The sequence below is a fragment of the Falco peregrinus genome, chromosome 1, assembly GCF_023634155.1.
Source record: "Falco peregrinus isolate bFalPer1 chromosome 1, bFalPer1.pri, whole genome shotgun sequence".
NCBI classification, from domain to species: Eukaryota; Metazoa; Chordata; class Aves; order Falconiformes; family Falconidae; genus Falco; species Falco peregrinus.
In genome coordinates, this window is record NC_073721.1 from 75,199,222 (window position 1) to 75,226,166 (window position 26,945).

The 26,945-nt window shown below is 39.4% G+C and overlaps 1 protein-coding gene across 3 annotated transcripts in view; it reads left to right on the plus strand.

The window, feature by feature from the left end:
* The first annotated feature begins 292 nt into the window (after positions 1-292).
* SPRED1 (sprouty related EVH1 domain containing 1) overlaps positions 293-26,945 on the plus strand; it is a 59,668-nt gene continuing 33,015 nt past the window's right edge. The window contains exon 1 of one of the 3 annotated variants that reach the window (XM_005234607.4): positions 293-1,436. In XM_005234607.4, the coding sequence (XP_005234664.1) occupies positions 1,405-1,436 (32 nt within the window). In that variant the 5' untranslated portion in view covers positions 293-1,404. Of the gene's footprint in view, positions 1,437-11,665; positions 11,836-26,945 lie in introns of those variants that run through there. The other 2 variants (XM_055800182.1, XM_055800186.1) reach the window with 2 other exon arrangements.

Sequence of the window (26,945 nt, forward strand, 5' to 3'; positions counted from 1 at the left end):
CCGCCCGGGGCCGGGGCCGGAACCGGCGGTGCCCGGAGCGGCAGCGGCAGCGGCCGCCCCCCGCACGGCGCCTGCCCCGCGTCCCCCACGCAGGAAGGAGGGCAGCGCTGGGGCAGCTGGCGTATCCCTCCGCGGCGCTGTGGCGTGCGTGCGTGCGTGTGCGGCGGCGGCTCCTCGGGAAGCGCGTGAGGCAGCGCCGGAGGGGAGGGAACTACTTTCAGGAAACTCGAGCGCAGGGCAGCCGCCGGGCGCCGCGGTGAGGGCGGCGGCGCGGGCCCGTCCGGCGGCGGGCGCTGGGTCAAGGGGATTACTTTCTTCCCCTCGCGGTTCCTTCTTCTCCCTCCTCCCTTTCCCCCGTGGTTATTTTGGATCAAGCTGTGGCGGCGGAAGGAGCTTGAAGTCAACGCTTCCGCCCAGTTTTCCTGTGAGGAGGAGGCGGAGGCGGCTGTGAGGAGCCGAGGCGGCGGCGGCCGCTAATGGAGTTGCTGCCGAGGAGGGAGCGCCGCCGCTCAACTTCCCCGCGGGCCTTCTCCCTCCTCTCCCCTCGTCCTGCGGCCGGGGGCTCCTCTCTCGCCCTGGCAGCTCCTCTTCCCCTCCCTCCCCGCTTCTCTTCTCACACAAACAGCCGTGACGCATCCTCTCTCTCCTCCATCCCCCCCCTTCCCACCCCCAGGCTGGTTTAAAACGCCTCCCTCCCCCCCGTCACCAGCCTTCTCCTTGGGGCCGGCTCGTCCTCCCTCCGCAGTGTTCGGCGTCGCTTTGGAGGAGGTGGGAGAGCCCGGCCGAGCCTCTCTGCCCCCCTTTCCCCCACACAACTCCCCCCGCGCCTGCCCCGGCCTGTGCCGGCTCCGGTGTCTGGAGGAATTTCTGCCGCCGCCGCCTGCCCCGGCTGGGCGCGGGAGGCGGGCGGGCGGGGAGGCGGCCGAGCGGCGGCGGCAGCAGCAGGAGGAGGAGGAGAAGGGCAGCAGCGAAGGCGGCTGCAGCGGGAGATGAGCTGCAGCGGGAGGACGGTGCGGTGCAGCTTTTTGCGGCGGGGAGCCCTCCCTTGTCTCCAGCACTTTGTTCCCCTTTAACTGGGAGCAGCTCAAGAGCGGAAGATCCGAGGTTGTTGCTGCTGTTTCCACCACTACCTTCACCATCATCATCTCTAAAGACAGGGGAAATAACGCTCCGGCGCCGGACTACAGGATTTCGTGTTTCCAGGATAAAGATCGCTCTCCGCCCCCCCCCCCCCCCCCCCGCCCCCTCTCCCCTCCCTCTCCCTCACTCCGCAGCACTGCCCGTGCCCTGGCCGGGGGCGGCAGGCCGGGGGGGTAACAATGGTGAAGTTTCTGGTGAGTTCTGGCTGCGCCCTGGCTGCGTCGGTGCTGCTCCGTCTCCCTGTCGGATCGCGGTGAGGAGAAAATGAGCGAAGAGACGGCGACTTCTAACAACGAGTAAGCGGCCGTCCCCCCTCGCCGCGGCGGTGCCTCTCCCCTGCGCCCCGGGATCGGGCTGGGGCTCGGCGCGTCCCCCCGGCTCCGCGCCCCGCGGGGGCCTTTGCCCGCGCACGTACGTGTCCTGGCCTCCCCGTGCGCGTACTGCGCATTTCTGCTCGCGTACATGGAAGCCCAGAAGCTCCCTCTTTGTGAAGGAGCTTGGTTTAAAAGGGCTGCGAGCCATCGGCCAGAAAAGCGTGGTGTATTTAAAGCTCGGCAGAAAACGGTGCAGGTAACGATGGTGTCTTGGAAGGGGAGGATGGGGTTTGAATGCCCGAAGTGGTATCGGCACGTACCACCTCTGATAATATCCTATTACTTGTAGATATTTCACATGGAAACTAGTGTGTGGGAGCTTCATCCTGCAGGAAACTGCTCCTGAATTTTAATTGGATGAGTCAGTCAGTGTAAATACAGCTTAAACCTACCCTAAAGCCTTTTTTTTTTTTTCCACCTCCCTTTTAATGAGCACTTGGGACTTAATTTTTTTAAAAGAGGAAGGGGACAGTTTAAGGATCTCTTAATATTTTTAATGTGACTGGTTTGGAGGAAATCCAAAGGAGAATGTGTGTGTGCGGCTGTATCCCCCTGCGTGTAATCTGCCTTTGAAATACGTCTTGGGTCGGAGGAGATAAATATTTGTCAGAAAACATACGAGTTCTTTATGGCATTGAAAAACGAATATGAAGTATTTTGAAACTTTTCCTATTACCGGGAAGTTTAAGGTTGATCGCTGCAGCCTCCGAGCTTTAGCGTTACGATTTGCGATGTCGGTGTTTGCTCAGGCTGATTTTATGAATGATGCGGGTGACGGCCGCGGCCATGGCGCTGGGGAGGGAGCGTGCGCCCATTGTATGTGTAGGTAGCGGTAGGTGGGTGAGGAGCTGCCGGGGTGCGGGCGGCTCTCCTCGGCCGGAAAGACGGATTTCCCATTTCGCTGCCTTCCTCTGAGCAAAGCCTGCGCACCTCCCGTGCGCTTCTCAGAGCACGGCGTTCGGCTCCCCGAGGAGCAGCGCAGGCGGAGCCCCGCCGGGGCGCGGAGCCCCGCAGGGCAGCGGAGCAGGGCCCCGCGCTGCCGGCCGCGGAGCGGGCTGGGCCTCGCCGGCCGGGAGCCGCTGCGGCGCCCGCGGGGCCGGGAGCCGGGGCCGCCGCCGCCATGTTTCCTTTTTTGTGAATCGCTCTCATTTGCATACCACAATCTCCATTCATAAAAAAAAAAAAAAAAAAAGGCGAAAAAAAAATATCGCCGTCATCACCGCTGACCTGCGGCAAAACCTGCCCTGCGGAGTGCCCAAAGCGGCTGCTCCTGCGCGAAGGAGCAGCCTGCAGCCAGCGGCTGGCAGAGGACGGTCTCTGGGACCTGCTGTATTAATATGTGCTGCTCGCTGCTTGTTGACACAGTTATGTGGGAAATATCAGCTCGGGGAGGTGCTGGGAGCACGTGATCCGCTCCATTCATAAAATACCTGGCTGTCCATTCACAGTGCAGTACAGTGTCTGCATTCAGCAGCCTCGCAGATCAGACCTGCATGGGAAGGGAGAGGCAGCCAGGCCGGCAGGTTTATCAGAGAGGGCTGCAGAAAGAGGGCTTGTGGTTGCGAGCATGGGAAGTTACCATGAAGCTTGGGGGGTGGGGGGTGTTGGAGTTATCTTTACGGTTTGTGTTTGTCTTTTTCGTGTAAAGCAGCATTAGTTCAGAAGTACCTTCTCCACTGTACCGTCTAACATTTCAATAGGGAAGAGTTTTATTCAGGAAACGCTGAAATATTTTCCCCTCTAGAAAGACTGAGTCAAAAATAAAATACTGAAATTCCGATTCATTATTATGAACGTGTTTTCAAGACAGTATGTTAATCCATTCTGGGTAACTTAGTCTATATCTGCAGTATATCAACATAGTGTAGAAGGAAGTCAGGCATACCTAATGAGACATCTGAAAACGTTGCCTAATACAAAATACAGGTAGCAGTGAGGACAATTAAATTGACAGAAATCAGCAATGCAGTTCATTTTTGTCTGTTTACTTTGAGAATTTTACAGTACATTAGCTATTATCATTTCTCCTTACCCTGTGCCGTGGCTGAAGAGAGAGAAATGTCTAATATGGCATAAGCTGTGCAGAGGTTGGTGTATTATGTTTGATTTTAAATATTTTGAAAATTTTCAAAAAATAAAATCGAATTAAACTTAGTGATGAAGGATCCCTGAAGCAGGCAATGGATTTGTTGGATGTAACTGTTTTGTGGTTGCCAGTGTAAAAATAGTGATGTTCACTGCTCATGAGCACACTATTTCATTATCTTAACAAATCGCACTAAGGTGATCCTTAATTATACATTTGTGGAGTGGAGGAGGCTTTGTTGTTAGTGCAACCTAAGAGAATACCTGAAAGGTTACAAATCCTTACTTAAGATGAGGAAGGGAAGCTCACATACAGTATTCGGTTTGAGTTAATTCAGTGTTATAAAGCTACATGTGTGTAACCTTACAAAGCACTATAAACAGTGCTTTTTCTCAAATAACAGATTTTTTTTTTTTTACATTGGTTATTAGAATATTAGAAGAAATGTAAGAAAAATGTTTCTCAGTTTCACTTGCTTTTTTGGACAGCATTTTTGGTGAGGCCAGAGTCGTCGTTCCTCTTTGGTTGATTTTGCTCATAGCACAAGCGTGTCACTTTAAATGATCAGGAAATATGATTGAAACTCCAAATGAACCATTTGTGAAAATAGGGCAGATCTAATATATGATGGATTTAAATTTGTAGAAGTTTACTGTGTTTAATTTTATCAGTATAATTGATTACATCAATGGCCTTGAATTCATTAATAAATCTCTTGGCATATAAGGGCAAATACGGGTACTTTGCAATGCATTTTGTGTTGTTGTGGCTACCGGGAATATTCTGGTAATTGAGCTCAATTATTTGATTATAAAACTTCATTTTACGGAATAAGATATAAATATTTGTGGTGTCTAGAGTTTGACCTCAGATAATAATGTTAAATTCTCAATGGTGGTGGGAAGGTTTAATTAAAAACTGCATTAAGGACTAGTAGGTTTCTTGTCGGTCATGAACATATGGAAGACAGCCTTGTAAAATTGTAATTGCCACGGATGAATCTTTCTTGGTGATTTTTACATTTTTCTTGTAATTATATTATTGTATTTGTCAGTTAGGTGTTAGTTAAATGAGAGTGTTTCTGTATCTCCAGCTAATTATTTTTTTTTCCCTCCAGTGTTTTGCAATCAGTGTGGTCAGCATGAACACAGTGTGGTGTTCAAAAATACTATCAGTTTCTAAATGAAGGAATTAGTAGGATTTGTGGACTCATGGGTTAACTCGCTGTTCGTGCAACAACATAATAATGTCAAAGCAGACAGGTCAGCAAGCACTGTACAAAATTCCTGTTTTGGTGGAAGATTTTATTGCTGTCTAGAAAAGCAACTCATTTCAGTGTTAGGTAAAACATAATAATTGTTACATTATATATTCCCCATTCAGTAGGGATGAATGATGACAGGCTTAAGATGGAGTCTGAGTTACTGCTGTTGAAAAGTAGGAGCACTGCTTTATTGGCTTGTTTACTTTCCTCTGTATTGCAGGTGGCCTCTTTTTCAAGGAATGCTTGTGCTCTTCAATTATATTCAGAGTTGTTTTCACATACTGTATTTTTACAGATTCAGACTGCACATGCTAATTTTTTGTCTACATAAATATAGGTAATCTTATACTGTTTTTCCTAGATAATTTAATTCAAGAGATTATAAATCAAAGAAATACGGAGTGTATACTAATGCAATGTGCTTAGCAACATTTGGATTATGGCGTTATAAACATCTTCAAGTGTTGATTTGAAAAAGCAAAGCTGAACTAAATTTTTAAAATAAGATACTTACTTGATATGTTCATGTCTTCCTTCAATGTTTATGAAAATACTGTTTATATTTCATTTGTGCTTCAGAACTCCTTGTGACTCTTGAATGGGTTTGTAAACCCAAGTCCTGAAAGTTGAACATGAAAAATCATCACAGAAAGTAAATCCAACTAGTTTGCTTTTATTAGTCATGGGAAGATTTTAACACTTTTTAGCAGGCTAGTTTTCTTTCTGCTATTGAAGTTATATATAGACTTTAGAATTCTTCATCTTTTAATGTAAGGAATTTGTAAAAAGAGGCAAGACATTTATTTTGAGGAAAGCAATGCTTCTAAAGCAGTTGATTATATGAAATCATTGCAAATTTGATATATTTCCTTTTGGGGGAATGGTTCTTTACAGAGTCCTGGGGAGGCTTTTCCAGTCTTAGGAACTGCTTCTTGCTGTCTCTTTGGCTTTATGTTACATGACACTGTTTTGAAGGTTAAATGTAATTTTGCGTGTTACATAATCTGGGAGTCAGGGCGGGGGGAGGGTGTTGTTTATTTTTTTATTTATTTTTTAAAAACAGGTTTACCTTAGCAACATTCCTTGATTACTGTGGGACTGAAAAAAAAAAAAGTTTTCTGGATGTTTCAGCATAACTGGAGCCAGCGCTAGTATTTGAATTAAAAATTAAAGAATGTTTCCCTTGTTTGTTCATTTAAAGTTTAATGTTCTTGAAGTGTTAAAGTGACCATCAGGATGTCAGCGTATTTTTCAAAAGTGGAGACTTGTCTTGACAGGATCAGAAGTCACAGGATTAAAGCCAAGGGCATTCCTGGTGGTTTTTAGGCTAAACACTGGTATTTTTGTTTGTTATTTACCCACTTATGTGTGTATCTGGAGACATCATATGCATTGGTGATGACCTGATGGAATATGACAAACACCAGAAACAAAAAATACTTTTCAGAATATTGACACAAGTTTATAAAGGAAACAAATGAAGTATTTTGTCTTTTTTGGTTTTTTACTTCTCTAACTCAAAAAAAGTAACTATGGTATGGCATACAAGGTATGTTGTCTTAAATGGTGATGTTTTAATGTTTAAATGTCTGCTTTCTCTCTCTTCTCTCTCAGTTGGAATGTGTTGCAGTTTCCTTAAAGGAACTTGCAAGACAATCTGGGAGTTGCCATGTTGTTGAGGATCCCAATTTCTTTATGGATATATTAAAAACGAGCTATCTTTGCTCTGTTCTAATGTGCAACAACAATTAAGTGAGCAAATTTTAACTAGCATAGTTTGCACAGTTACTGAATGGCTGAAATTGGTTGTAAACAAAAATTAAATGGTCTCTGAAAATAGGAAATTTGTTCCTCCTTTCTCTCTCTTGAAAATGCTCCTTCCTCCTTTTGAAAGCACTTCTAGTCATGGAGTGTTTTATTTATTGTTGGCGACTAATGTGGTACAAATATTCCAAATTAAAATTGAATAAGATGGAAACATATTTGCAACATTTTTTATACTTTGTAATACTTTGTTAGGTGTGTTTTCTAACCAGTCGTGATATTCAGCAGAAATAATCTTCAGTGATGATTGTTTTTTGAGGGGGGAAGGGAACTGGATGCTCTTTTGGTATGCTGTATTAACATAAGTTTTTAGGCTTAAGACAATAAAATACATACTTTTGTTGTGCTTGCTTTTCCTGTACTGTGTAAGAGAAAAAAAATTGTTTTGTCACTAGTCCTTAGGCTATAATCTAGTAAAATCTGTTGGCTGGCACTACTCCCTGTGGTTTTCTTATATGTGAGGTGGTATCATTTTTTATATAATTAACATACTTTATGGTATATGGTACTAGAGCAAACATGGTATCTCTCTCACTTGAAAAATATCTGTAATAGGAATCGGTCTCTAAGACGGTGGTATTGAACAGCACTGGTAGGAAGTAAGCAGATATTTTAAGTGCATGTGTTTTCATATCTTTTCAAGCTTAGGTTTTACATAATGTTAACGCTGATATCTGTGATATCAGTTTGTTAAAATACATTCATTCATTTATATTCAGTGCTTTATAGTTACTGTTTTTCTCCTATGTATATCAAGAAAAGATTTTTTTTACAAAAAAAAGACCAACAAATCTTTAGCTGTGCTAAGGGACAGCAAATGTGCATTTAAGTGCTTTGAATACTAAAATTATTTATAAATGTGGCTCTGATTAAATAATAACTGGCTAACTACACACAGTTGCAGGCCCTAATTCCCAGTGCTCCAAATGAGGTGTGGAAAATAAATTATAATAATAAAAAAGTCTCAATATAATGACGATAAATGCATCTGTATATGCAAGGAGATCACAAGCATTTTTTCCTTTTAAGAACTCACTGTCACATGACAGTAAATACTTCAATTGAAACTGGGAAAATAGGCCATAGAAACTTGAGCAGTGACTGTGCTGCATTCTGCATTGCTGCCTGATACCAAACTTCCATTCAGAAGAAAATATTTTTCATGTGTGCCTTACACAAGAATTCACCAAATGTGTACTGCTGAAACATCTAAACCATCTTAACAGTGAGGTGGTAATGATCTCTCGCCTCTCCCACCCCCCGTGTATTCATTCTTGTGTTTGAAAATTTTGACTACTGCTGTTTGTGATGTTTTAGTTAGGTGAAGAAGTCTTGTAATCCGTACTTCTGCTACAGCAAGTCAAACACCTGTTCAGAACCCCTGAAGAAATTCTGTGAGCTGATGTTTGACTTGAATGGTTTGCGAGAGCAGGCATCATAACAACAGAAGAGTTGTCCTTTTTTCTCCAGAAAAATAGTATTGAATAAATAGATCTCCCCCAAGATGATCTGACAACTGTTGACAATTACCCTTTTTCTTTGACTTGTAACGATGAGTTGCAACACTAACTGAAATCTGTCAAAGCAAAAATGAAACATTTATTTTGGTTTCAGTAATGTTAAATGCTGTGAATAAACAAGCATAGCAACAAGAAACATAAAGAATTTTATTAATAAAACAAATAATTACTGAAAGCTACTGTCAGGTTTATTAAAAACTGTTTCTGAGACTGCCTGCCTTGCTTAAATAAACCCAGAAATGGTAAGATACAACTCTCAGTGAGGATGCCTGCTTGGGTTTTTTTCTTTCGGAAATTGTGCAGAGCTGTTTTGGTGGAGTGGTATAAACCATGTGGGCAGAAGTGCTTTCTCTAACCTTTTGAAAGGATTAAGGGTAGTGAAAGATGGGAGTGCAGAGCCTGTTCTGATTTAGGAATTTTTATTTAGCTTCCTAGGAACTGTTCAGCCTGTGATGTGATAAAATACTCTGTGCCTTAGGTATTTCTGTGCGTGGTATGCTTACTCTTGGATCCCAGTACAGCATGCCTTAATTTGAAGCCTGTGATTGAGGCCAGTATACTTTGAGCCTTAGAAAGGAACAAGTTTTTGAAAGATGTGAAGAAGCTAATTCAGGATTTAAAGTGGGAAATCCTGTTTGTATGTTTGTTTTTTAAATCTATGTAAGTGGCTGTTCTAAACCTGTATGTTTTTAAGCACTAGTTACTGTTGCTAATCACTGGTCTTTGCTCCCTTTAGGACCAAGAACAGACTGGAAGTTTCCTAGTAGGGTAGACTTGGGATAGATAGGTATGTTTGCACACTTCAGGAGGCAATAATCTCAAGTTCCACTTGTAGTTCTAATGCTACTGATCTGGGCTGTCAATATTCTGCAAAAAAATGTTGTGGTTGCTTTCTCTTACTTTAATTTTGCAAGATTTTAGGGGGGAAAAAAAACCCAACCAAACTGTAGAAGAAATTACGATTGCTGGTACCAATGGTACGTAATGAGTGTGCCAAGGGAATGCAAAGTTGTAAAATTAAATGTTTGAGAATTTCCAAACTTAAGAACTGAGATTGTTTGTGCAAATATAATCAATGTGGCCAGAGGGTATGAATTTTGATGATTTTGATAATGAGACAGAGCCAGGAATATATTCAGATTGCCTGGGTTCTGCTCTCAAACCTTCAATACTAGGAGATGCCCATTTTCTTTTTTTCAGCCCCTTGCCTCATTTGCTGTTCATCCTGTGCCGGAGAGGAGGACTGCAACTTCTGATCATGCACAGGTGGTGCTGTGTAATTGAGGACTGCATTTTAATAAGTGTTAAAATTCTATAAATACTAACATTGACAAGTAAAGCAATGTTTTAACAAGTTTCTTAGGGAATTTTGTTTGTTTCTGCATTTTAGTCTGGTTTTAGTCTTTAATCTTCAGATTTCAACTCTGGGAGTATTTCAGATGTTGGTAATGTTGCTGTAATTCAATCCAGACCTGTAGTGTGCTGTTCCTTATACTTTTTCTCCTAGAGTGATTTACCTAATCCATATCTGAAAGTTGGGGGTTTGGTGTTGGGTTTTTTCCCCCAGTTTGGAAGCACTCTCTAGCGTACTAAGAGAAATTGTTTGAGGGAATAACACATTTGTTACATTGAACTTGCTTTTGGTTTGGTTCTTTTTAAGGTGATCACTACATCTGTTGTCATGCCACTATAGGATATGTGCATCTACCATGCTAGTCACAGATGCCAGTTAGGCTGTTGGCATGCATGGGCATATTTGCTGTGGAGGCAACTAATGCATGGATTACCATTAAGCCTGGCTTTTTTGTGATGTCGCTTGCGTGTTCTACAGGAAGTGTCATGCTTCAGGCATCTAAGTACTTGCAACTCTCATTGAAATGAAAATGCCAGTTGCTTGTCATTTTTTAATCAGTAAATATGCTTTTCTAGTTAGATGGATTTTTTTTTACCTTTTTTTTTTTTTGGCAACTGGGAGGTAAAGTGTATTGTTCTTAATTTTTTACTATATTCTGCTCTGGTTCCTCAAGAAGTTCAAGAGAGTGTCTAAAATCAGACTATTATTACACAGCTGGGTTTATGCATTAAGGTCCGTAAATGCCCTGAGTGAATACTTCTTTGTCTTGTACTTCTTTCAGCCTCTAGAAAACTTTTTAAGGGATGTGTAACCACTGCTCAAACAGTCCTGTGATGATCACTAGCACAGTACTTTTATGCTTTCTGTATTTGTACTGAACGTGTCTAGCTTAAAATATCTTACATTGTCTTAGCTGTATTCAACTTGACACATCCTCTAGAAGAGCCCCCATATGCACCTTAAAATGTACGTGCTTTGTTACTATGGTGATAGAAAAGAACCGTGCATGTTAACAACCCTGGTTAGGTAATGGAGGATTTGCAGAAATCAGTTAAGCATTTGCCCGGGGCACTGAAAATTGAGTCCATGACCATACCTCCACCGAAGCCTGTTGGCTACAGACAGACTGAGGGAATCTTGTTAGGGGGTTAGGCACTTCACTGTTTTCAGGTTGTTTGGGGGGTGAAGAGGACTTTCTGGAAATGGTTTCAGAAGAAGTAGTGTGCTGCCTTATCCCATGCTACATACCTTATGCCATATACTTAAAGTGCTCTGCACAGTTTAGAGGAGATGCTTGTGGAAGCACATTGTATATTTCACACTGATACAAAACCAGTTTTGTTTTTCTTTCAGCTCCCTAGGTTGACAGTGCAGGAATTCACTACCTTTCATTTCTGTTACAGCTGCCTGCAAAGGGAAAATATGTCTACGTTCATTCCCCTGAAGCAAGATAGAAAACATGAGCTCTTCTTCATCTGTTACTTAAATTCTGGATGAAGAACAGGTCTATTCAAGGAAGCTATTCCAGAAGACGACATGAATTTAAACCGCTGTAGTTCAGTATAGTGTAATTTCCTGTGGTGGCCTTTTATTATCCTTCTGAAGTAAGCTGTGGTTAACTAGGGGAAAACTGATAAGCTTAGTTGTCTAATTAGTTGGAGCTTTTCAGGTTCCCCTCTCTCTTTCCATCTGTGCTGTACCTTTTTAAAACTGTAGCTTTCTTGCATTAGATATTTTGTTACTTGTAGATGTTATTATTTTTTTTACTGCTGAAGGTGTCATGTCTTTCTGTGGTTTGAAGTGTGTTGGCTTTTAGAGAGACCCATCCTTGCAGGTTTTGTTTTCTCTTTAGCATTTTAGGAAGGATTTTTCTGAGCAGTTCTCTGTTTTAGCATTCTCGTACAGCTTGTACTGAAAAGCTTCTCCAGAAAATGACACTGGTTAGTGTCCCTTTGAGACATTTTGACTGGCCTGCTAAGCACCCTTACAGGTCTTAATACCAGGGTTTTACCCTTGAGCAATGCTAGCAAGAAGCCAGGTTTTTACCACTTTGGGACAAGGAAAACATAACCCAAATAAAAACGTGTGTTTTCTTTGCTGTAGAAAGACAGAATGCTTCCCACAGGCTATGAGTTCATCCTTCTTTCAACAGTGAAAGGAGAAGACATCACAGAAATATTGAAAATCAATGTTGAGTGACTTATCCACTGCAGAAAATTCAACTTCTTTGACATTTGTGAACAAATCTTCCTGAAGTAGAACAACAATTGTAGGTATAGCTTCTTTTCTGAACAAAATCAAAATGTACGGATTAGACTTGTGGAATAACTGGAAATAAATTTACCAAATCTGTTACTTCAGCTGACTTCTTGGGCCTGAGCAGCTACTGGGAGCTATGGGATTAGCTTTTCTCTCTTTTGGCAAATCTGTGCTCCATAAGCTTGATCCCCACAACTGAAGCTCAGTGGATGAAGTAAAAGCTTTAAGTAAGCTTTAAGTCCTCATGCTCCTTCCAGCTGCAGCATGCAAACAATGAACTTTGATCAATGTATCATCCCAAAATAAGGCATGGTGATCCAAATCTCTGCCTTGTGCTTCAGGAAAAGATCATTTCAGTAGAGAATGCAAGAGGTATCCTAATTAACTTTCACATGTCAAAGGAAGGAACAAGTGTCACCTCTCAAGGGCAAGAGTGATTTTGACCAGCTTTTCTGGGGTTGCTTCACAATTTGTTTCCAAGGCAATTATAGTCAGAGTGTGCAGAAATTATAGTATCCTACAGTAGAAAAGATCTGCTTTCTGCATTTTTTGTGTCTTGTCTAACTTATAGTTAGGAGTTTTACAGTGGAGAAGGCATAATTGTAATTTCCTGCTTACAGCATTAGTATCTATGATCTAGTGTGTATTTGGTGAGAGAAGATTTTTTTTTGCAGTTTTGGTATTCCTTGGCTGAGATAATTATTCCCTTTTTTGTCTATATAATAAAATAGTTTATCTGATTGCTGAGAAATGCAGTGTTAACAGTTAAATTGAAAAATGCTGCTCAAGCTTTTATCATTAACCAAGAAAACCAGTTTGTATTGTGTTTTCAGTAGGATGCAACTTCTGTTGTCTTTATTTACACTGAAAAATGGTATTCTCCAAAGAAGTATTTTTGCTTTCCTCCACAATGAGTTCTTATTATAGCTCAGCAAGTAATTTTGTCAGGAATTGCTTCTGTTTGACTTTGGGATATGTCCTTCGGCAATAACAAAGCTGGTAAAAAAAGTGAGAAGTTCTCTTGGTCTAACTCTTTCTTTGTGAATTATTCCAGTAAATCACAGACCAATACTTCTCAAGGTTTAAATAGCCAGGTAGTATTGGTGTGCCTTTAACTTGCATAGGGAGCATGATCAGAAATGCTCTAATATGTGACAACAGAAGTAGGGAGGATTATATATTACTATTTTTTTTTTAAGGTTTGTTTTTTCCTAATGATAAAACTTCTGTTCATTCATTATTTTTTTTAAGGTTTGTTTTTTCCTAATCTTAAAACTTCTGTTCATTCATCTTCATTCTCTTGAGCTCCATTATATACCTTTTCCTTCAAGAAGGAAAATGTTTTTTGTGTGGTTTATTCATTTTAATATGTAACCTTGCAGCAGCAGTTGCTTAGTGTGGTGGTTGAGGCTGCTGCCAAGTAAGGGTCCAGGATCCACAGGAAGTAAGTTGCATTCAGTATTACCGATACTATTTGGGATTGGATGAAATTATCTGTCTGTAGCTCTGAAAGCCTGGAAGTTGATGCTTGCTCCTTTGTACAGCTATGCAAAGAAGGGTACTTCACAAGCAAATCTTCCTAATTCTGTAGGTGTTTTTAAGAGATGTAAATCTGAACTTCTTTTTAAATGCTCCCTCCCCCAAGTGATATAACTGATGTGTGCAATGGGGGGGGGTGTTGTAATGGTTTTTGATAGACTACTTAGATAATGTGAAATACCGAACTGTTCAGAATGGGTTTGCGCTTTTGGTTTTGGGTTGGGTTTTTTTAGATCCTTTCTGTGAAGTATGTCAGAATAAGCTAAAGTTGCATAAGTACACAAGTCATTTAAAACAGAAATAAAAAGAATTCCATTAAGGCCCTACATTTTGCCAACACTGACAAATCCAGTTTCACTAAATAAATAGCACTGGTGCTGTCATTTTGATACACAAAATAACTTATTCTCAGTGTAGTTAATAGCCACCTCTTAAAGCATCTAAAGCAAATTTACAGTTGAGATCATTTAATGAGAGAGAGTGGGAGTAGATTTATTTAAAATCCACTGAACTTAACTGCTCACTTGTTTTGCTTTTTAATGGTAGAACAGATCTGTGGTTTGAAATGGTTTGGGGAAGTTTTTGTGATAAGGCAGATGATGGTTCAGAACTACTTGAAAACTGCAAAAGTGTCAGCTACAGTTTCTCCTTTCTGAGAGATTGGAAATGGAAATGTCCCTTTGAAAATGTTCAAGAAACTTGTTGACATCCTCTCTTTGACTTTTCTACTTGCTATACTTGGTTAAATTCCATATGCATCTGTTTCCTCATCAGGAAGTTTGAGCTGAAATATAGTATGTTTCTTGAATCTTTGGTAGAAAACTTTACCATGCAGTTGTTCGGTAGGACTTCATTTTGCTTTAAGTGGCAGTTTAGTTTTCAGTGGCTTATCTGTTCTTAATACGTGTGTTATGTTTTCAGGCATTCATAAGTTGAAGTGAACTGAAATTGCTATGCCAGATGATTCGGTTTTAGTATTCTGGTATAGTTTGCTCTTCATGTTTGCATGGTAGAACTTGAAATGAGTCTTGGTATCTAAATGGAGTGTTTCAGAGCATTGTGTACTGCATGGGTATTTCTTTTCTTGAAACTGTCTCACAAGAACCACGTGAATAAGGTGATGAGACAAAATGGGAAGAGTGAGGTTCTAGGGAAAGACTTGGCAATTCAGTTTTGTTAGGAAATGCATTGAATTTATGGTCACATCAGTGTCAACTGCTTGCTTTCTGATGCTGTAGTGGTGTTTTAGCAGAAGGAGAAAGGGGATTGGGGGTTGCTGGTGCTCTTGGGCTTTGGCGTTGAAAAAGGGCCTCATGAAGTGGGGAGGGGATCGCCGGTGTCACCTTCCTTCAGTCTCCATGCAGTCAGGGCTGGCTCATTAATACTTGGAAACTGCTTTTTTTTTTTTTTTTTTTTTTAGATGCTGCTTTACACTAGGTACATCTGACTGATTTCTTGATTAAAAGTTAGGTAAATACTTCAAAATTTATCTGTGTGTTCCATTTGTCTGTAGGTATATCTGTTATTTTTGTACACAAGACAAAATGTGCTTAATAGAAATCAACTGAATGCAAGGAATTTCCCACTGGTTATTTGGACCAGGGCAATGTAAACTGTAAATGTGAAATCATATGGGTTTGAGAGGGCTGTTGAGTGTTTTAAATTACTTTTTCCCCTCATTGCATTAGTGTTGTTGGGCTTCCTGTAGACAATTTCTTAGAAGTAAATTACACCAGGGCTGTTCTTGTTGTGTACAATGCTTTCTCAGCTGTAAAATTGTGATGATGTATCATCAGTGAAACTCTTGTGTTTTCAAGGTGGGATTAGAGAGATGAAGGTATCAAATGAAAATAAGGGGAGGTGGGGAATGGAAGGGCAAAAGTAAACCCACTGTAAGAGCTACCTGTGTGTACAAAATATATTAATTCCTTTCCCCTTGTTAGATCTGGGCCTTCTGCCAAGACAGATCTGCTGTTCCAGCTGGAGCTCACAAAAGGAGTAGTGGCTGCAGGAGGTGATATATACTATTCTTTTAATTCTCAGTGACATCAACAGTTACCAAAGTTCCCTTTCTTTGCTCAAGTTTATACTTGCTAGAAGTTAAAATGAAAGGCAGTAAGACAGTAAGACAATGCTGAAAAGATAAAGACTGATGAGAGAAATCTAAGGCCTAGTTTTAGTGATGCATTTAAAAGTCAATTAGGCAAAGTACTGGCATTACATTTCTAAAATTATTTCAGATGCCTATCTTGCTATTCAAGAGCTTTTCTTGTAGCAGATTGTTAAGCTTTTTCATTGAACATTAAGAGCAGTGAATATTAGAGTCCTTTATTAAAACTGCTTCTCATGTTGAGTTACTGTCCTGTCACCCCGTGCATCAGGTTCTGGAAAAATACCTAGTAAACTCCACAGCCTATTTGATGTACTGTTTGGAAGTGTTGGAAGCTGTAGATAGTTTAGAATTGCTTCCAGTCCTACCAGTGGTATCCATAGCACTAGTAAGAAACCATTTCCAGGCAATTCTTATCGGCTTTACTTGTTAGCTTTCTTGCTACTTTTAAAGAATGCCCAAACACTATTCTGAAACTTTAACGAAAATGCAAAGAGAAGTTTAAATGTCTCTGTGGGCTATGCAGCTGCCACTCTTTATATGAAGAATGACAGGCTTCACCAGAATGCCTGGTTCTTAAGGCAGGAGACACATTAGAGCAATGTTATTTATATTCTGCCAAAAGCAATTATCCTGCAAGAGTTATAAGTATGTGTTAGCTTTTGTGTGTGTGATAAACTGTACAGGCTTCCACAGAGATCTGTAGGTCTACTCAGAGTGATGTATTTAAATTTTTGCAGGACTGAAGCTCAAGTGCTTGCATAAAAAGATGTTTCTGGTTGCAGGCATATGCTGATTATTCAGTAGTGTGGCAGAAGTGTTTCTACAAGATTGGTCTGTTACAATTAAGATTGTTATTATGCCAAGGTAAAGAGTTTTTACATTTAATAGTATTTAATAAAAGTTGTTTTAAGAAACCTGTTTTGATCCACCAATATTTCAAATAACTTCTAAGCTCCCAAAAGCTCTTATCTGTCCAAGAACCCTATTTACAATTTCTGTGAATCCTTTACTTTTCCTCCCCATGAAGATTTATTATTCCTTAAAAGTATCTTCAGTTAGCTACTTTAAGCCCTAAAAGTGGCCTTGTTTTGTGCTGTGTCTTTTCATCGCTCTGTGACAGAAAATGGGCTCCACTGTTCGAGGGGAAAGGCCTGGACTTTGGGTCTTGGCTACTAAATAGAGCAGCTTTTCTGTTCGCCCCACAGCTGCTGTTAATGTTTCATTCTGCAACTGCTAGAGGATGGGCAAGTAACCATCCTCATACGAGACAAAAATATAACTCCATTAGTCAGCTGGCGTGGGTTGTTGAAGCAGAAATGCAGGCAGTATTTTCTCCTGGTGGAGAAAAATCCATCACATCCTATTAAAGTTGCCATTAGCTGACTATGGGGGAATGTACATTTCCTGAATCCATGATTGCCTGTTCTTCTTACTTTGATGACTGTCTACTTTAAAACTTGTAATTTAGTCATAACTATTATAAGATCATGTTACATCTCTGGGGTTAAATCTATTTGACATATAATCTGTCTCAGAAAAGCCCTTAAGAAATAATGGTGCTTGACACTAACTGAACCTTAAATTATTGTAGTGTGAATTAGAGAACCTTGTTCAAAAAGAGGTTCCATGCGCTTTCCGAAATCTGTATCACCCTTCTAAGATTTAGTATTTTAACTTCTAGACTATTTAGTATTTTAACTCATTGCTGTTAAACATGGATTTCAAACTTTCTTTCAAAGGTGGGTTGGTTTGGGGATTTTTTTGTGGGTTTTTTGGTTGGTCTGGGGGATTTGGGGTATGTTTTTTAATGTTTTTATAGCTGTCTTCTGAAGGTTGAGATCTAATAGGCTGGTAGCATCTTTGAGATCCTGTTGCCAGTGTTCATTGTAAGGTTTAAATGAGGGAGAGTTATATAATCCTTCAACTTTTTCATGCTAACCTTTGAACCCTTAAGGTTCTTAAGGTTTTGGGATGTTAAATCTTTATAAACATGCAATTATGACATAAAGCAGGACCAAGAAAATACAAATGTGCCTTCTCTTCATAGCTGCTTATCGATGAAAAGAAAATTGGTTTTCTTTTGTTATTCTGGAAGTGCCAATTTTTAGCCATGTCTAGAGCAATGTCTCAGTAAAGGATGACTTTCTCTCTCTAAGGCAAATCCAGATGTGGTCAGGCTTCCTCTTAGTTTAGTGCTTTGATTAGTTCAGTGCTTAGAGATTTTGTTAAAATCTCTTGGACACCTCCCTCCTTATTTCTTTAATTCCTTATATACTTTTATGAAGTGTGGACAGAGAGAAATATTCAGATCTCTTAATGGATGAATATTTAACCTTAATGTGGGGAGCAAATGGTACTTTACAGTAACACTTCTGGTATTAGTATATTAAATGTCGTGGATCTGTGATTGCAGCTTACAGGTGCTTTAACAACTATAAATTAAAGGCAGAATATTACTCAATCTTATCCTGTATGGCCTGCATCTGCCTCCACACTGCATGCAATATTAAAGTTGAAGAGGAAATGATGCAATGGCAAACTGTGGCCTAGTCTTGATTTCTATTGTAATTGTTTTAATATAGGCAGATCCTGGATGTATGTCCAACTAGTTGGCAGTTGTCTGTCTCATGTGTTTTTCATGCTTCTTTGGAGCAGGTAATAGGCAACGCCTTATGCTGCTTTCAGTTTGGTCCTTTCTGCCTCAGGTATCTTATGGAGAACAAGAATCAACTATATCAATGTGGTAGTAAAGAACTTCCAAACACAGTAGTGAATAGTGAAGTTAAAATAAGAAAATTAGATTGCTGTGGTGTTATACGAATATAATTTAGTTATATACTTAATGACTCTACTAGGTGAATTAAATAAAATGTAAAAATTATGCAGCTCCAGCTGAGGGAGCTATTTTCTGTTAAGCCAGTTCATTGCATGTTCATGCAAATTATGTTCCCTAAAACTTAGTACAAAATTTTGTGTACATTTCCATACCGTTTTAGACGAGAACTTGTTTGGTGGGCTACAAGCTGTGGTAAAATGCAATGATTATTTTATAAGATTGAAAATGAAGTTTCTGTAAAATCTGTTTGTTTTCCAGAAAAGGAAATGAGCAAAATCCTCCTCTAATGTATTTGATGAGACAATCCTAGTTTTACCGAAGAACTAAACATGACTTTGTGTATCCAAAGGTTGGGCCCTTGTGAGAAACTTACCCACTCTTTGCTGAGAGGGAGTAGTGGAATTTCCTCCTGAGGTGCTGTGTCTTGGGGGTTGTTCTCCTATTGGATTTTTGTACTTTGGTGTTCAATAAAACTTCAGTGTTTTTCCCTCACAAAAGGAAAATCCATCTCCACTACATTTCTGGTTGGTCTGCCTCCGCCTGGCACCTTCCAGGCAGCTATGGAGGTTTCTTTTTAGCTTTCAACCTTTCTCCTCTTCAGTTTTGCTCTCCTGCAAGCAGGCTTACTCTCTGCATGCGTTGCTCATCAAACAGGCACTTTTTCTTCAGTACTGTAATTTTATTTATGTCAGAGCCTCCCTGCATGCTGAATAATGCATCTGAGTCTTTGGTTTTCCTTTGGACCACTCAAAGTTGCCTGTTTTGTGTATGGTGGAGAGAGAAGCTGGAGGGTGCTGTAAATGCTTATGTTAGTATGGGCATGGCTGCTCTTACCCTTGAAGCAACGTTTTCTATAGTTCCAACCTGTTACTTTAATGACAGAATTTAGTAACTGGTCTTTGCTGACACAGAGGTATGAACACTCTGGTATCTGTAGACTTTCTCACTTACCTGGATCTCTTCGGATTGGGTTGGTAGGGAGCTTGTTTTGCCTCTAACAAATTGAAAGAGATTGCCATATGGTCCGGTATAGTTCATGTACACAACTGTGATCCGGTAGAGGAAAGGCAAACTCCCAGCCCCCCTACTGCTGTTTTAGAAGGGAACAGACAGGAGGAAGTAGGAGTGAGAACAGATTTCTGGATAGATTGGTAGGCAGCAGGGAGAATTCTTAGCACTTCCCACCAGAAGTTTATTCTAATAGGCATTGGGTTTTAACCATGTAACTGCTGCTTGGGAAGCTGGGACATGAGGATCAAGAGTAAATGCATAAATAGACTTGTAGGCCTAATTTCAAATTGAAATGATAAATGTATTTATTTCATATCTGAAACAAGGCTGTGATGCTCTCAGCCTCTTGTTGTGTGAGGGTTAATCGTTGCTTGATTATTTACTTTTTTTAACTTCTGAGGTTTTTTTGTTTTGGGGTTTGGTTTTTTTTCCAAACTTTATGTAGAACTGAATGTAAGCACTACTGGCTATATCTGGAAGACAATACTGTAGCAGTATTTTGACTGAATGAGACTTTCCCAAGATTCATACCTGGTGATGGAAGTGTATGTATAATGCATCTACAGTGATAGAAATATGTCAAATACAACAGAATTTTTCTCTTCGTTTCTGGGTCTCTTAAAACAAAGGGGTAATTTTGCTGATATTTTCCCATACTATACAGAAGGAACAAATGCATTTTTATGTTGGACAAACAGCTATGTTACTGGGCATCAGTTTCAGACTGATTTAAACTGGAGTTAAAGCAGTAAAACAAACAAGCAAACTGTTTAGAATTAAAATTTGTGTATGGACAAGAGAACAACATTGATGGCTTTCCTCTGGATTAAAGATGAATTTCTATATAAGTGCACACCTCCACACACCCCTCCGCAATGACTCAATTAGTAGTTTAGAGAAGTCTTTAAGTAGTTGTGTAAATCTTCATTTCTGATGATGAAGTACAGTTTGTGGCTGCTACTGAAAGGGATAGTTTGCATTCATCTACACAGCCTTGGCCTTAGATTTAAGGGGTACATGATGGCAGGTGATTTAGGGCACTGATCTGTCAGAATAACCTTTTTGGGTTGATGGATTTTCTGTTTTGGTTGCACAACCAGCTTGCTTCAGTTGCATACTGATTTGAGTTAAGGAAGTAGCAGAATTGTGCTCCAGTTCTGGGGGAGAAGAAAGCAGTAGGCATTCAGGCTGGATTTAGGTGAGTAGGTTTAGTTGCCTTCCCATTATCCCACAAAATTGAGTAATTTTTGCTGCAGACCTACAGATGCTGAATCACTAGTAGAACTGTACATGTATGACTGCTTAGACATCTTCTATGAATAAAACCTTGCAATTAATAAGAAGCTCACAAAATGAGAGATCTATGTAGCATTTATGTGCTATGCACAGTATACTGTACTATCGTATAACCGTTCAATGGAGCATCGCTCTTTAATTTGTCTTGTAAAGAGATGCATCATCTGTCTGTGTCAAAATGCTTGCAAGAGTGTGATCTGGAAGCTGTTTTTCTTCTGAGTGCCAATGTACTGGAACCCAGTGTTTAAAGCTTGGAATTCATGAATTTTGTATTTCCTTGCATTCTCAACAAATACTGAATAACCTTCTGGAAATAATGATCCTTATTAAAGGATGAATAGCTGCAAAACTCGAAGGGTTTTCATGTTGTGGTATGGTTCTGGTTTTTTTTTTTTCTTCTTCTTCCTCTTTTGAAGAGGGGAGTTTTGTATTTCCTCTCCCTTATGTGCTTGGCATAATAATGCAGGAGCACAAACTAACAAAAAAAAAATGGTAACAAGCAACAGTGGTTCATGATGCCAATAGTACTGCAGCTTGGAAAATGTGTTGTACCAGTAAATTGACTAGTCTCAATTAAAATTTAAAGAGTCTCCATTACAAGTAGTTAATGAACAGTATAGTCATTTCATTGATTTTTGTTATTCCTTAAAATGAATAAATGCTTTCTAGCAGAAAGTGTTCAGTTGTCAAAGGAATTTTTCTAGGTTGTTCTTAAAAGCCACTTTTCTATTTTAAAACTTTTTTTGGGGTGATATTTCCGTGAATATTGGTGACTCTGCATCAATGGAAATGAGCTGATGAATCACTTCAGACAAATCACATTTGTTTGGTATGTATTAAACTTCCAAATAGAGGTTGCTATAACTCCTTTCCAGTAAAAAGATCCAGATTGAGTACTCTTAACCCTTGCAGAGTCTCATTACAGTTTGCATTCAGACTTCTAAATTCATAAAGTTGGACTACAATCCTTAGTGTTACTTTACTGTAAAGTTACTGCACTATGAATATAAAAGTTTGGCCAAATATGCGATATCAGTGTTTTAATCTGCGGCAAGGTAGTGCTCATTTATTTTATCTCAGTGTTGAAAATAGTAGGTTTTACATGGATTAGTGATAGCAAAATTAAAAGGTACATGCAGGTTACATGTGCTCATAATTGATTCTCATATTGTGATGTATCTCTTCTTGAAAACTGTGGTTTCTCTATGTCTCTGTTTTCACCGTGTTGTGGGATAAATTTTTTACAGTGTTCAGAATATTTGTTTTATGTTCTGTCAGAATTAATCCTCTTGCATCTTCTGGAATCAGGAGGGCTTTCCCTTTGTGTATTCAGTCATTACATAAGGAAATTCAGTTTGTTTTGTTAGCACGTAAACTGGGCTTTGCTAAATACAAAGTGGGCCAAAACCTCTCACAGTAAGAATTTAGAGAAAGAAAATATATGTTTCTTGGTAGAAAGCTATTCATAACTTTGTTACATGTTTGATGCTCATCATTCCACATGCATGAAGCCAAAAAAAAAAAAAAAAAAAGGGGGAGGGGGGAATTGAAGACTTAAGTTATGTTGATACTGCAGAAAGAGATCAAATGTGGCTAGCTTTGTGACTTTAACCCTTACATGAATGAGAGCTTGGCAACACTTGCTGATGGCCAAGCAAACGCTCAACACATGTTTTCAGCCACTGCCCTGGAACTTGTGTTGAAGTATGGTAATCCCCAGAACCGCTTTGAGCAGTTACAAGATCACATCAGCTTCCCAGTGTTCATAGCTTTTAAGTTGCAGAAGCGGTGGAGAAAGCACATGGCAGGAACAGAGATCCGGCAGGGCAAGAGAAGGATGGAGAGTACTTCTGGCAATAGTGCCAAATTGTATTATTTTAAAGTGCTTGTAACAGCGATGGTAGTGTAGGTATGAAAGTTGCCTTGGACTTGTTAGTAGAAGATAATGTAGAACTGTCAGTAGTTGTATTCTCTCACCAGCCTTTGTTAAAGGACAGCCTTAAATCAGGCTGCAGTGCAAAGATAAGAAATCTGATTGCCATACATTTCATTTTCATCTGTCTCTGCTTACTCACTGTGGAAGTGCTTCTTTGAACCTTTCTTTCCACTCCTTCATGACTTCTTTACACTCCTTATGTAACTTAAAACTATCAATATGGTATAGACTGTAATACAGTAGCTTCTGTTTGCTGGAAATTACTTAATCCATATACAGTTAAAAATGAAAATTTTCAGTATTTGTGCTTTGGTTGTTGTTTTTTTTTTTTACTGGAACCTATCTAATCAAATCTTTACTAGTTTAGATTCAGCTGCAAGATTTTATACTTCCCTTTTAATGCAGAAAAACCCAGTGTATCACAGAAAGCTATAACCTAAGAATCGCATGCTGAACAGTGATATGCTTTGTGATTATGCTTCTCTTGTTTTGTGTTTGTGCTGCAAACATTGAAGAGCAGCACTCAGTTTTTCCTCATGTGTCTGCTTCTTGTTTTGGAGAAGGAGATGGTGTTTCCTCTCTCTCCTACCTGACCCCGACCCCCCCCCCCCCTTTTTTTTTTTTTTTAATGTTATTTGCTTGGTAGGGAAGAATTTATGTAAGCCGTATTCTCCCACCCCCACCCCAGTCTTTTCATGTCACTGACTTCTGAAACTTGTATTACTTAATTGTTGTTACTTGAGTTCTGGCATTTTTAGCTCCCCTTTCTTCCCCTTAAATAACTCTTGGGTAATCTGTTGGGGGTTTTTTTGTGGGTTTTTTGTGTGTGTGTGTGTGTGCTTCCTAAAGAAACAATAGTGTCAGCTGTTTTTCTTTAAATATCAGCTTTTATGTGGAATAGTCAATATCAGTTTTTTACTCCATCTTTTGTCAAAAAGCCTCAGGTAGATTGTGTTGAGTACCAGTCACACAGCACTTCTCAGTCAACATATGGGTGAAGAAAATAAGGATGAGCTACTTTAGTCATCAGGTAGTTAAAATTGCAGTGATGGTTCTAGAATCTTTTGAGTCAAACAATCAATTCCCTCTTGATTTTTCTTTTAGTCAATAAGTTTTAAAATAATAGTAAAAAAGTCTGTAGTAACACTGGGAGGGATAGATAAAAATTACAGGCAAATTAATTTTGTCTAGGAATTACTGCATGACTAGGGAATATTCTTTCTTCCCTTCAAACACAGTAGCCTCTTAAATGGTTAAGCTATCAAAGTCAAGTAGCAGGACCCTCAAAAACACTATTGGACATCCTGTACGTAAAACTCATACGTGATGAATGCATTCCCAATGTTGGGTTGTGAGCAGTCTATAGAATTGTCAGCTGAACTTTTACAGTACAAACAGTACTTTAGGCTTAATTCCTGAATATTTTGGCTCAAAAATTAGAGATTATTTGTTAGCATCACTAAAGAAGTTACTTGTGATATGTTATTGGTCTTTTGACCTTGCTTTTCAGGATGCATAATAAAATGCTGTATGCTTTGCTTTAGCCAGTAAAGAAATTAATGACTTCTGGTTTATTTGGATTATTTGAACAGTCTCATTGCAGATAAAGTACTCAAAATTCATTGTTGTAAGGGAAAATTATTTGTAATTCTTACTGTTTTAATAGTAGGCCCTGTGTTCAGGATATGAATAAAGGAAGTTCTTCTGTTGCTGGAATGAGAGGAAAAGTCTGTAACAAAACACATGGTTACAAAGGAAATGGCCAAATTGAGATTCCAGTTTCTTGAGTTTGGTCTTTGCCATCTACACCTAATTGTCCATTCCACTAGTTTAATTTCTCCTTGTGTTTATTTGGTATATAAAGTCTTTTATTTCTCTAAGCAGAGCTACTTAATTTTCTGTTTGTATTTCTTCAATTATGCAGTCAGAATTCATTTTCAGTGCTGTTAAAGACAAGAACACAAATATTTGTGGAACTACTTAATGTGTGTCTCATTGACTTTAGTAAGATTTTTTTATTTTGTACTTTATACTGTATTTCATAAAGTATTTTATTATACCCTATTTTGTGTAATTGAAGAGGCAGATAGCTAGTTGAAACATTTTTAGGGTGGATAGCAATCTGTTTTGTTTAATAAAACTGTGCCACATAGATATTAGAGCTGCACCAAAAAAAAAAATCTGCCTAGTTGTTCCTGCGTATCAGTTTTGTCTCAGATTGACTGGAGCAGAAAGACCTTTCTTTTACTCCTTGCTTGGATTCTACATCTAAAAACTGTTTTGAGCTTGCATTATGTCATATTGCACTTCCTTCCTTGATTAATCACATACTTTGTGCAGTTTGACTTCGCTGCCTCCCATGCCCTTTTCAGAACTTTGTGCTTATGGTGAAGGCCTACCCTAGACCCATAACTTCCAGTGGTGTTAATGGTTTTGAAAAGTCCGAAGAGGAAGCTACAAGATGTAATCATAATGCTACATCATCTCGTGATCTCAGTGTTGTAACCCTTTGTTTAGGACTTTGTCATTGCCAAAACAAAGAAGAAGTATCTGGTGGATCCCTTTTCAGTTACTGAGTAGACTGAGAGATTCAGTGATTACTGTAGAAGTTCTCATGACTAGTTATCATTTTTGAAAGTGGATGTATTGCTATTTTGTTTTGTTACTTTTGGGGGGGGAATGCATGTATACTTCTTACTCTTTTTCTGCGCAGTCGGTTACAAGTTTCTACTTTTCTTCTGGAACAGCAGCAAGTAACATGACTTAAATAATCTTCCTTTTGAACTGAGAGGCCTTTCAGTGTGTTTTGCGTTATGCTCTGTTTCTGCCTGACCCATGTATTCATTACATACAGCTTATTGTAGAAACTTGTGAAAAGTGTTACTTTAGCAGTAGTTGGAGCACGGAGTGTAGTTACACGAGGCTTAGTTACACTTTTTTTGATGTGAGTTTAGGACTTGTGAATCATCTGTTTCTAGGCTTGAGACTGCTGGCTAGGATCCTAGTTATTACTGAGATTATCAAACATAGATCATACAGTTGTATATTGGCTATGTAAGTTGCATGGGTCATGCTGACATACTGCAAATATGAAGGGCATACCACTTAAACATTTTGTATAATCTTGTTATTTGGGATTTTCTCCTTTGGTGGATTATTGTAATAGAAGTCTCTGTGTTTGTCTTTCACTTGTCTGTCTCGGTTTATTTCTTTTATCCTGAATATTCATAGTTTGTTAAAACTACAAAATGATTGATTTAAACCACAAAGTGTGGTGCCACATAGCAAGGGAATGGTACCTTCCTTTTGGTCACTGAAATAGATCTTTAAAATAGATCTGTAAGTTCACAAGCTATCTATCTTAAGGCTTGTTCAGATTTTCTTTTTTATCCTGATTTTGGTGCTAGTTTTAAGCATTTTGCAGTTTGGCTTACAGTCCTGTTTTGTTAGTGTGGATGTTTATGATTTGTCCATTTGTTTGTGTTTGAAACATCCTTTTGGATGTTTGTTGTTTCCTTATTGTGTTAAAAAGAGCAATTTAGCTTTAGGGATTTTCCTGGAGTATAATTTACTTTGTAAGATCACTTTCATATGGGCAGGTTAAAGTCCTTGAAAAGCCGCATCAATGTAAGCCTTGAGTCAAGCTTTTCATTTAACAATACCAACAAATGATACTACGGTTTTAATTCACATAGTTTTAAAACACTATTTCTTATACAACATTCATCAGCAATCTCACAACTCAGCAAGGCAGTTAAAGGAAGATTATTTTTATAAGTGTGGATATGCTTTTTTTGGTTTCAGGTTCTGTTCTTCTGTGCAGGCTGAGTGGGAAATGCATGCCAGGAATGATCTGGACCTTCTATAAATTTGTTTTAATGTGACAAGATTAAAATTTTAATTTTGTAGTTGCCTACCTAATACCAAATGTTGCTTGAGGTGTGTAAACTCAGTGGGACTGATGCTTTTTTCTTCCATAAATGTATTGCCAAAAGATGAGAGCGTGTAGCAGTTCAGCAGCTAAGCTCTGTATACCGGCATGCACTCAGGTCTTTATTGAATTACGCTCATTGTAGATGGTCTCTGTCCCAAAGAGTGGATAGTCCAGAACAACCTGAAAGAAATTCAGACATAGTAAACCTAAAATCTGAGACAATGTTTTCTGGTGTGTTGGAGAAAGTATAGCAGGGTCTGTTTGGTTTGTCTTTTATTTTTGCTAAATAAGTACTTAGGTTTGTTAGGAGGAGAATAATAGCTTTTTTGAACATTGTGGAGCACAATTCATAAATGCAAGGAGCAGTGGAATAAAAGGTACACAGGTGCTTGTTTGAAAAAAAACATATTCAGTACAGCTTGTCATAACTTCTTAGAGTAGCTAAAATTGTTCTTAAGG